We start from the raw sequence: 11,923 nt of genomic DNA, 5'->3' as shown, positions 1-11,923 counted from the left end.
GGGTCTTAATCTTTATCAAATAGAGACATAATTTTCATCCAAATCAAACATGGGCTAAATGTGTTAATTTAACAAAGATTTAAAATATCTTCATCACTAACGTGCACCAATAATTAAAATTATCAGTTTTCCACCTAAAATTCTACTTGGAGTGTTTGATTGCTATTTTTTTCCATGAAAAACATTTTCCAACTCTTGAAAATATGCCTAATTTTCCTTGTTTTTAAGGAAAATATTTTTCTTGGGTAGATGATTTTTATTTTTCACAAAAAATGAAAAACATTTTCTTTTCTAAGTAATATTTTTCATGTCAATCAAATACACATTAACAGTACAAATTGTCGAGAAAATGATACAAAAATCCATAAAACGAATGTATTTTTCATTACACAAACGAGCCCTTAGTTTCAATTATTTCTAAAGTATCTATTATTTAAATCAAATTGTTCAAATGATGCCAACTTTCCAAGTCGTCCTCCTGCCACTGATACCGTCCTCTCTCTCTCTCTCTCTCACACACACACACACACACACACACACAAGCACAAACACGCCTCCTCACTAAATCAATCATCACAAACACAAGGTATACATCCATATCCTTCGCATGTATTTATTTGGATATTACGTGTTGTGTACATGTGTGCGCGCGTGTATATATGTGGGTGTAATTGACCTGCGGGTATTGAATTTGATTCTCTTTTCGATTGTTTCGGTTCTAATTTTGTTTGGTTTTTGATATTGGTTGATTCTTTGTAATTGGTACTGTTGTGAATTTAATAGCTGATTGCGGCTACGAAGTTTCGTGTAGGTTTTAGGATTTTATGTGTCAGTGATTCTATATCTAGTTAGGGCTTTTGAGATTTTTCATTGATTGAGCTGCTGATTTTAATGCTTCAAAGATTGTTTGTCCGATTTCTGAGGCTATTGTATTTATGCCCGTGTGCTAGCGTCTTTAAGTTGTCAGAGTTGTATTTACTGCAGGGAATTAATGTTTGGCGAAGTTTTGTTATCTGTAGACTTGTTCATTTACTAATTCATTATGTTATTGTGATTAGGGGATGATTTTGAAACGTTTGTTGTGTGGTAATGAGATTAGTTCTGACCAAGCGGACGTACAAGTACTATGTTTACAGAATATATTTGAATTTCCATTAACAGGTCACTCTTGTTTTCTTTCTTTTTTGAAGTCCATCACAGTTAAAAGCCCTTTGTAGCTTTTCCTAATTCAATTTGAAATTTATTTATTTATTTATTTATTTTTTAAATTATCGGCACTGGTCTTAATGTTTCACTTATCAGGTTATATGCATGAATTAAAATCATTGTTGTTGTTGATTTTCAGGATTCATTTTCTGAAGTTTATTTGATCAAATTTTTATGTCGTCGTATTTATATCCTTATGCCCTTGATTTCACATACCTGCAGTTTCTGGACATGAATATGAGAGTTGTGGTCATCAGGTGCCAAAAATAAATAAATAAATTCTGATGAATGAATCGGTGTTCTGGGTGATTGTGAAAGTGACTCACTTTTATCGCCAGTTAATATTCTTTAAATGATAGGATGGGAGAAGTGATGATATTTTTGTGAGTTTGAAACTCTGTATCTTGTATCGAACAGAAGCAAAAAGTTAGTCAACTCTTAGGGTTTCGGAATCTTCATTGGAATCGATAGACACTAGAATTCTTGTATTCCATGTCCTCTAATTAGTAGAAGAGGAATGTGTTACGACCAGTATATCATATTTTGTCTTCTGAACGTAGAAAATGTATTCCCCAAAATTTGATTGAAGTTTACCTCCTATGGTTGTAAAATATTGGCCTCCTACTTTTAGTTTCATAATATACTTCTCCGGAATTTAGCTATGACATCTAGATATAGGCTATGTAAGCATCACAACTTCTTTGTATTGGCAAATGAACTGTGCTTTAAATTCTTTGGATACTCAGCCTCTTGAACTCCAAATCTTGTCTATCTTCAAGGTATTTTTTTTTTTTTTTTTGGCTATCTTCAAGGTATTGTTATTGAATGCTATATCACATTGGCCTTTTGCTTTATCTGACCTCCATATCATTAATGACTGAACATTGCCAGTCTCTCCATTTTGGCTTTTAGAATGATTTGATCATGCTTTTTCTGATTTTTTTCCTTTTCATGTGTAGGGAAGGGAGACAATGAGCAAAGTGCTAGTAGTTTCAGGTGGATAAGAAAATAAATAAATAGACATGGGTGGCTGTTGTTGCTGCTGTGCACCCAAGACTGCCGAACTTAACCCTTCACCACCATTCTATCATGTAAGTGTTATTTCTTATCTCAGGCTAGATGCTCTTTTTGCATCAATTTTAATCAAATTTCAAGGTAATGACAATATTCTGATTATTTGGGTGGTTATTTTCCTGTGCTGTACAATTGTTATGGTAGTTGGGTTGTTTCCTTAATCTAAACCAAGCATTGATGTGTATTCCCTTTTTACAAATTAGATCGAGTCTCATAATTTGAAGACTTGGCAATTTCAGTCTTTAGTCATGTCTTTGACCGCCACCAAATGAGTTTTCTTGAACAAAACTCTACCTCCAGGTTATGATAATCACATACACATCTTGGCTTAGGGACATAACAATTAAACAACGAACAATTGAAGAATGAGAAGAGAGAGGAGGTTCAAGAAGAAGAAGCAATTAGGGCAAGAGAAAATTTATTTATTCATATATTCAAGAGTACATATTACAATGAATAAAAAAATTTTATATAGAGCAAAGAAGCTAAAATCAAAATAATATATCATGACCTAAAACTTTATCTAATTATTAAAATTAAGCTAATCTAAACAAACATAATTTGAATTGAATTCTATTTTAAAATCACATCTAAATTCTATATCTATGTTCATCATTTCTTCCTGGCTGAAAGAACGTGACGGCAGGATAGATTGCAACTTCTTAGTCAAGGAGGATGATCTTTCATTTGGATCAAATAATGAAATTGATCATATAACGACAACCAAATTTGCAAATCATCCCCTAAATATATATGATCTACGGGACGATCTCTCTTTCTAACCAAGTAGGGACAAAAAATTTCAAAAAGCAAAAACTTATGCAATTCATCCAGGAAATTTCAATTAGCATTGCATAATAAGGAGCACAAGGGATTCATAGGTAGATCTACCTGCAAAAACAAAGGATTGCAGCATCGAAGGCTTAAATGGGCCTAATAAGAAAATAATTATGCTTTATTGAGAACATAGCTTTCATTCTAGTGTGATGACAAGTAACCTAGATTGCTTTTATGTGAATGATCCAATAATTTTTTCTCAACATGTTTAGGAAGTCGAGTCCAAAAACATGCAATAAGGTATAATAATCACCATTAAAGACTTTTAGCTTATGTTTCACATCAAAAGCAAGCTCATGCGTCGCATGATTGAAAATAATTTTCTTTTATTTTGGCATGAAAATTAAGATCATTGACCATAAATGGAGGAGCTAAAGCAATTTGATGGTAATTAGTAGGATATTTAAGAGATTCATTGATTTGGGTTGAAGAAGCAATGTCACTCGATCATTGGTTAATTGACTGCAATCTTTTTGTGCCTGTGAATGTGAAGTTCCTAAGTATGCAAGCGGATACTTGTCTTGGATAAAAATTAGGCTGCCTGGGGAGTATCACTCAGTTGAGATAACACCAAAATAAAGTCAATGTGAAAGTCATACAGAGGAGTAGACAATATTAATTTTGGCGTAAGCTTGAGGACACATGGATTGTTTGCCTTTGGTGAGAACGCTATAGTTAAATCTTCAACTGTGTCATGGTAATTTATGTCGAAACTCTCATCCTCATTATCAAAATTAGGGCTGGACATGGTTCGGCTCAATTCGATTCTCTTTTGTACTAAAACGGACCCGAAATTTTCAAGTATTTAGTAAGTGGAATTATTGGATCTAAATTTAATTTTGGAACCGTTGGGGTTCGATTCCATTTGGTTCGGTTCGGTTCATTTCCCAAGCTCTGTACTATAATTAAATCTTTTAGTATTTACAAAGCTACATTAATTCAACTAATGACACGTTCAATCTTTGTTCTTACAAAATAATGTAGTTCAACCTTATATGTCTTTTGCTTATCTTTTTATTGAGTTTTTCATAAATTTGATTGTTAAAATTATAAAAATAGGAAGATAACAAGCTCACAATAAATAAAAGAGGCGCAGTTGAGTTTCAATTTAATTTCTCCAGAATGATAGAAATAGCCCTATGGTGGAATAACAGATTTGAGCAAAACTTAGGTCAATTTGATTAAGTTGAGTTTAAACTAAAAATTAGAAATAGGAAATCATATTTTTGGGTTTAAGTTAAATTAATTAGTTAATAAATTTATTTAAAAACTAAAATAATTTGGCTTATTTAAAATGAATAAATTAAAAATTAGGGAGATTTGCTTTTTATTTGGTTCTTCGGTTCTTAATCCGAAATTGAGAACTGAATCGAACCCTTTGATTCTCAATTTGAATACCTATTCAGGTATTTAATTTAAAAAGAATTGTTCGGTTCGGTTCAGTTGGTCGGGTCCGATTCGGTTTGAGAGTTTTGTCCAGACCTAATCAAAATATTCAATAAGCTCGACAACAAAAACTTCATTTTCTTCTTCAAGAAGAGGAGTAACATAACCAAACTTGGGGAGTGACTATCGAGACAAGGGTGGTGGCCTATCTTATACAAGCTTGGCGAAGTAAGAAGGAAATACTCTAAAAGTTGGTATGTCTGCATCAAGAAAGATATCAGGATTTAAATCATTTAGAAACCTAGACATTGTGACATGGAAAGCTTCATAAATATCATAATTGTGAATAGCTCTTCAAATTGAGCTCGATACTTTTGCTAATAGTGGACATACCTTGTCTACTGTGCAAAAAAAAAAAAATAATAATAATAATAAATAAATAAATGATTTTACAATTGAGTTTGATTACACATGGGGGCATATTTTTTGCTTAATATCTGTTTCATTTCGTCCCCACTAAGTGATACAGTATTGACCTAGATTATCGATATTAAGTAAAAATGATTTCAATAACTCCTTGCAGAACTGACAAGTGATAATTAGCATGAAATATTTTTGGGGGAGTCAATCAAGTTCTGAAAATTAGAGAACTTTCAAAATTATCAAGTCAATCCAAAAATGACTTGTGCCAACCCAACAATAGAAGTCCTACGGTTGTAATGGAACGTGCTTAGAAAGATAATGAATGTCGTCAACATAATTCTGGAGGGGGATAATTGTATTGATAAGGGGAATGTGAAAGCATACTATAATAGGTATAAGAGTTGTTATATAGATCGTACATGATGTTAAGAGTGAGTGTCGAGGCAAAGAATTTTTTCAAATTAATTTTGCTATATTTTACCTTTTTAAAATAAAAACTTGACAAGGCAAAACACATAAATAACATGTTTTTAGTATAAAAGAAATTGATACCTCACAAGACTCAAAAGAGCCAAAGAGTGTTCAAATCATCGTCTTCAAGCTTTTAGTTAGAATTTTGATTGGATGATAATTTTACTGATTTGTTGGGAGGTTTATAATTAGTGGGCTGTTGATGTTTAGTTTAGTGTTTATGCTACTGGATTTGGCTACTTGGGCTTGGTTATTCAGGGTGAGTGAGTTATGTTTAAAAGGATTTGATGGACGATTTGGACTTGGGCTTGATAGAAATATGATGGGCCGTGTATTTAAAAATTTGTTAGGTTTTTGTGAGTTGAATATTTGTTGAACTAAAGATCGTTAAAATAGTGTCCAAATGATCATCTTCAAGTTGACATGGCTACGGTGGACGAGCACACAAGTGACAGTGGGCTGCTGCAATTGAATGTTGCTAAGCTGTTGATTCAATAAATCGGAAGAAAATAGGTCACGGATCTTACAAACATTAGTCAATTTTTTTCGGATAAGCACTACCTTTGAACAGTAATGATGAACAACTTTTTTCCCTTTTTTTTCATTTTTTCAATAAACTAAAGCAGAACAAAAATTTATTGCCAAAACATTTGTCTTGGACTTGTCGACTGCGGGATCTGGTTAGAGTTTTGATTGGATGATGATGATGATGATGATGATGATAGTGATGGGTTGGGAGGTTTGTGGTTAATGGGCTTGGGTGTAGGCTGTTGAGGTTTGGTTTGGTTTAGTGTTTAGGTTACTAGATTTGACTACTTAGGTATGTTTTAAAAAGGTCTGATGGATGATATGAACTTGGGTTTGATGGATATTTAATCGGATGTATCTGGGAAGTTGGTTTTGTCAGTTGAATTGTATTGGTGGATTCAAAGACAGAGAGTTTTTTTCTTTTTTTTTTTTCATTAAAGAAGTAGAAAAACAAAAGTAATCAATCCTCTTTTTCATTTTTTGAAACTTCTGGCCGATTTTTTAAAACTAGAAAGGAAAAAAATGGGAACTTCTAGTGTTATGTTACCTGATTATTTTGTTCTTGAATTTGTGTATGATAATGATTTGATTATTTGTGTGATGGTTGGTATTGTTGGGTTTCAGGACGAAAGATATTAAGTCAAAGGAAAACGACAGGTTCTGATGCTAAATTGACGCAGGAATGTAACAATTTGACAATAAACAATTGAAGAACAAGAAGAAAAGGGGAATAAACTAGAACTTTAGATAATTATTAAAATTAATTAAATCTAATCTAAACAAACATAATTTGAATTGATCTCTATTTTAAAATATTATCTCTATCTCCATTACCTCACCTCTAGTAATTCCAATTGTATGCCTGTTATATTACATAAAATCTTTGTAGTACGTCGCTAATTCATCCAACTTGCTCTCTTGTATCCTTTACATGCTCATTAAGCCTTCTTTCCTTCTGTAACGGAACCTAAATATTTAAATAAGCTATTGTTTGGGACGACAAGATGATGTAGAATGACTCTAGTGTTATTCTTGTTCTTATCTGGACTAAAATGACAACCTATGTATTGGGCCTTGGTTCTCCTTTTTTAGATTCCAAAGCGCTTTCCAAAATTTAAACTTACAAATTATCCACCCCATGGTCTCATCAACTCATCAATTAAATTATGTTATCAGAAGCTTCCACCATGGGAGCTCACATTCGATATGCGTCATAAGTTATCCACGATTACATTGAAGCCTTAAAGCTTTTTCCCTTTTTTTTTTTTGAGGATGTATGATTGAAACGTGGGAAAAAGTTGTGGATCCCATAGATATAAAATGTGTAGTTGAAAATGATGTTAAAATAATCTATCCTAAACAGGCCTTTAGTAATGGGAAATTCTTTAGTACTATTATCTCTAGATCTCGAACTTTTGACAATTCCATCGTGTACATCCTTAGCTTCTATTTGATTTAGAAAATTAGATTTTTTGTAGATTTTGATAACAGTTGATAAAATATATGGTTAAAAGTCGTGGATTCCATGAAATATGCAGTTAAAATTAATTATTGACTTTGACTTGGATTTTAATCAATTTTTTAGCTGAACCAAATAGGGGCTTAATTTTATTTATATATCTATTAAAAAATACCTTTACTCTAGCGTTTACAATACAATTTAAGTGGACACTTATCATAAGGTTTTTTAATTAATAACCACTACACGGTAAATATCTCTTCTTTACTCTTAACACATTTTACAATGATACTTTTTGAAAATTTATCCTAATCAGTTTTTGTTAGAAATAATTAGTTCATGGAAGTTTCCCATCATAGGGCGTTCTAATAATTCTGTAGGTTTTATGATTCCATTTATAACAAAACACTAACAGTTACTTCCATTTCAGTTTTGTTTATTATAAAAAAAATATAAATCACTTCCCTCATAGTAAATTATGTTAGTGATTTTGTTATTTATAAAAATTAATTAATTTATTAAACTGGGCAAAGTTTCAAGATTTATTTATTTTTGTGTTACCTGTGAAATTTATTAGAAATTTTAGAGCCTTTAATTTTTTGAACAATTATTTGGAAGTAAATTATATAGGAATACCATAAATATACTACTGAAAACATAATGTAGTAATGCACTGCATTTTTTATTTAGCAGAACTCACCAACAAGTTCTATAGTCTCCTTTCATTCCTGTTTAGCGTGCTGCAGCGAAGTCGCTTGACTTCCATTCGCAATTATTGAATTTTTGACGAGGCAAAAACAAATTAACTTTTTTCTATTTCAATGAACTTAACCATTAAACTGTATATATACACATGCTAATGAAATGTAGTGCTAAGAGTTAAGTCCAGTCTTACCCTTCTTTGGAATGACGTTTATGTACACAGCATATGTGTTGATAACCCTGATGAACTGTTCTTCACCAAAATCGTCTAATTTTCTAAGTGGACATGCCACTTGTTTTGCAGTATCCAAGAGTGTCAGAGGAGCGTGAACCTCTGTCATCTCACCATGAAACAGTTTCTGCTCTATCTACAGGGCTGTTGGTTGATACCAATCTCGATACCTCAGTCCCAGACACTTACAGGCCGCCGCCTGCACCGATACCTTATGATACACATGTAGCATGCCCTCATACTCCATCCCGGGACTTTGATAGTTCTGGAAACAAGACCGAACCGGCTGTGGAGAATACAAATGCAGAATCTGCTGAGGAAACTAACTCTGGTAGCACTTTGGACACAAAAGTAAAAAACTCAGACTCTGGTGAAAAGGGGCAATTGAATATTGAGCTGACAGCATCAGATGAAGTAAAAAATGAAGATGATCTTGAGAAGTCCAGTGAACCTCTCGTTTCATCTCTACAGGATGAGGAAGATGTTTGTCCCATCTGTCTTGAAGGTGACATGAATCAGTTACTGTTTTGCAACTACTGATTTATACATGTTGTGTTGCCTTTTGTTTGGACTTAAAGAAGTAAATCTTAACTTTTTTTCTCTCTGCCTACAGAATATGATGCTGAGAATCCAAAACTCATCACAAAATGTGATCATCATTTTCACCTTGCTTGTATTCTCGAGTGGATGGAAAGAAGTGATACTTGTCCTGTGTGTGATCAGGTTTGCGAAAAGTTTTCAAGTCCTATTTATGTTGGTTGATCTTTTGTTAATGTAACATGGTTCATTACCTCAATAGTACTATGAAGATATTGTTTTCTTCAATGCAGGAAACGTTTTTCAGTCCTCCTATTGATGTGTAGCAGCTGGAATACTGTGATTCGGGTATAGTTTTTGCAATTGGAGCATCTGACAATTTAAATGCATTGAAGAAGCTATAGGTTTGTTAATTTTTTCTTTGGTGAGGCTTTTATTCTTTTCCTTTTACTTGGTAGGGATGATTGGATCAATGCCTTTTTTGCTCTGGTTTGTGTATGTTCATTATATTTGTAAAAATTTCTTATATTTGGGATTCCAGTTTAGTGTGGAACTGGTAGGGATCGATGGATCAATGCATTTTTTGCCCGAGTTTGTGTATAAACAGTCTCAATATTTTGTACAAAATTCTTGTTTTTTTGGGATTCCAATTCCGTTTGTAAATTGTAGGGATCACTGAGCCAATGCCATCTTTTGTCCTCGGTCTGTATATGCATAGTCATTATGACATCGAAAAGTTTCATCATTGTCCCCTGGCCATTGCTCGATGAGCAGTTGGTTTTTCAACATTTTACTATAGCTGCACAATCAGCCCCTGTTTGAGCCTTTTTGGGCAAAATGAGTTTTGTAACGGTGATTTAAAGAATGCGTGGTTAAAAAGTTGGGAAAAAAATTGGATTTATATATAAAATTATTCTATTGAGAGAATATGCAATTGAAAATGAGTTAAGGAAGAAAATAAAATTCTAGAGGATGGGGCTTAATCTCCATTGATGGAAATAATCTATATTTCTGTCAAAATATTGAGACACTCACATATTCGACTTCAAGAAAGTTAAGTCTTGTTTTTTAACTTGTCTTAGTGCTAAAAAATTTGAAGTGAACGATGGTTTTAAAGAGCCACGTGATGATTTAGCAAAAATTCGGGTAAACTTTGTGTTTGAGACTAATTCTGAAGCCATATCGAAAGGATGAGGACTAATTTGTTCCTTTTAGAGATTTGACTAATTTGCTAAGTTGACAATACTTCGGGAAGAAAGGATGCAATTATCCCTTCTGTATTTTTCCGTGTGGTAGTGATATGGGCATTAATGGATCAATGCCTTATTGGTTGTTTTAATATACTGGCTAATATGTGCTCATAAAGTATAGTTGGGAAACACAGTTTGAAATTTAATTTGTTCCTTTTAGAGATTTGACTAATTTGCTAAGTTGACAATACTTCGGGAAGAAAGGATGCAATTATCCCTTCTGTATTTTTCCGTGTGGCAGTGATATGGGCATTAATGGATCAATGCCTTATTGGTTGTTTTAATATACTGGCTAATATGTGCTCATAAAGTATAGTTGGGAAACACAGTTTGAACTTGTATATTATTATGTTCAGTTTTTAGCTCAGTGTAACTCGTTTTAGATTGAAACAAATTACTTTATTCCTATTCTCTTCAAGTCCTTCAATCAAGTAAATCATTTTTGCTTTGTTGATTAACCTCCCTTGAAACATCTATTGGTACAACATGAAAAGATAGTCGTTCAAATGGGCAGTCGAGTTTTAGAAATGATATCTTCAAACAAAGTCATTGTTTTACGAGGCATGTTAAATGGTAAAATTATGTATTAGTCCAATATGACATTAATTTTTATCGTGATTACAACTTCACTACTCCTGTTGATAAGATTAAATTTTTAAGACTCAATAAATATTGCAGGTAACTTTTTCCCCCATGAATCCTTGCATGGTTCTCCTAGCACATCAATTGCCACTTCATTCAACTAGTAGTAAGTACGTGTGTTGCACATCTAATGTATTGGATGAATGATATGAGTAATACTTTTTAAGAACTAAAAATGTTTTTGAAAGTGATAGATATTGTTAAAGTAAAATATTAAATTGTTAAAAGAAATATATAGGAATAACACATTTTTTTATGAAATTGTGTATATAGAGGTTGAATAAATTGAAATATATTATTTTCATTAGAATAACTTTTTTTGTACACAGTATTTTTTGTCAACGTCCAACCCCTTTTATTCTTTTTATTTTCTATTTTTAACCTTTTACCAGGACTTTTTATTGTTTGTATTGAAACTTCACAAAAAATGCGCTAGATATAGTCGCCCATGAGATAATATATATTTAGAAATATATATTCCAATAATATACATTTTTTGTCCTTGAGCCTTGTTAATGGTAGTTACAAGCATAGATATATCGAAAATTGTTTTCTCTTGAATTTGAATAGATATCCTACATCATTTGTTGGAGTTAATGGAATGTGCAGGTGGAAAACTTATTTCCAGCATATTATCCGATGGGTTTTCTGAATGAATATTATATTTATCGAAATCACAACAAATCATTCTTGTTCCATTGTAAAGATTATTGAATGTGTTTAGATTCCTTAAGAGCATCACTGGACTATTTCATTTCAATATTAACTATGTGGTGGATATCATTTGGCACTAATGTATTTGGAAACTTCTTTTGGTAAAATTGATTTGTATTTAGATTCCACACAAAAAATAAAAATAAAAAATCAAATGTGAAATGTGAAATAAAGTTACAAAAAAGAATAACATTGAGGATAAAAAACAAAAATTTTCAAATTATCAAATATTGAATTGAACTAACAAATAGCAAGCATGTCAAAAAATTACTAAATTCTATCATTTCTACAAACATCTGACATACTTAAATTCATAAAATTGAATTTTTATATTTTCTGCTTTATTTTGAATGAAAGCTTCAAATACGTTATAAAATTCTTACTTCAACGTAACAAAGTTCGTACTTGATCTGTTTGGATATAAATACGTCAAATAAATTTAAAAAGTAAAATATGTACGAA

General features: G+C 32.1%; 1 protein-coding gene across 3 annotated transcripts; it reads left to right on the top strand.

The window, feature by feature from the left end:
- The first annotated feature begins 459 nt into the window (after nt 1–459).
- LOC111407579 (probable E3 ubiquitin-protein ligase RHB1A) lies at nt 460–9,554 on the top strand. Of its 3 annotated transcripts, XM_023037164.1 has the most exons (6): nt 460–586; nt 1,059–1,161; nt 2,166–2,297; nt 8,391–8,823; nt 8,932–9,041; nt 9,149–9,554. In XM_023037164.1, exons 3-6 carry the CDS (start codon nt 2,229–2,231, stop codon nt 9,179–9,181), a joined length of 645 nt encoding a protein of 214 aa, XP_022892932.1. In that variant the 5' UTR covers nt 460–586; nt 1,059–1,161; nt 2,166–2,228; the 3' UTR covers nt 9,182–9,554. The 3 variants fall into 3 exon arrangements, with proteins under 3 accessions (XP_022892932.1, XP_022892931.1, XP_022892933.1); XM_023037163.1 differs by lacking the exon at nt 1,059–1,161; XM_023037165.1 differs by lacking the exons at nt 460–586; nt 1,059–1,161 and adding an exon at nt 601–682.
- Nucleotides 9,555–11,923: the final 2,369 nt, after the last annotated feature.

This window comes from Olea europaea, chromosome 13 (genome assembly GCF_002742605.1).
Source record: "Olea europaea var. sylvestris chromosome 13, O_europaea_v1, whole genome shotgun sequence".
Taxonomy (NCBI): Eukaryota; Viridiplantae; Streptophyta; class Magnoliopsida; order Lamiales; family Oleaceae; genus Olea; species Olea europaea.
This window is presented reverse-complemented; position numbering and strand designations above follow the sequence as displayed.

Bases quoted from the DNA above. Each gene is read 5' to 3' on its own strand.
- LOC111407579 (XM_023037163.1), top strand. From the start codon at position 2,229: ATGGGTGGCTGTTGTTGCTGCTGTGCACCCAAGACTGCCGAACTTAAC. The intron at 2,298-8,390 runs GTAAGTGTTATT...CTTGTTTTGCAG, and splicing joins CTTCACCACCATTCTATCAT to TATCCAAGAGTGTCAGAGGA. The intron at 9,042-9,148 runs GTTTGCGAAAAG...TCTTCAATGCAG, and splicing joins CTTGTCCTGTGTGTGATCAG to GAAACGTTTTTCAGTCCTCC.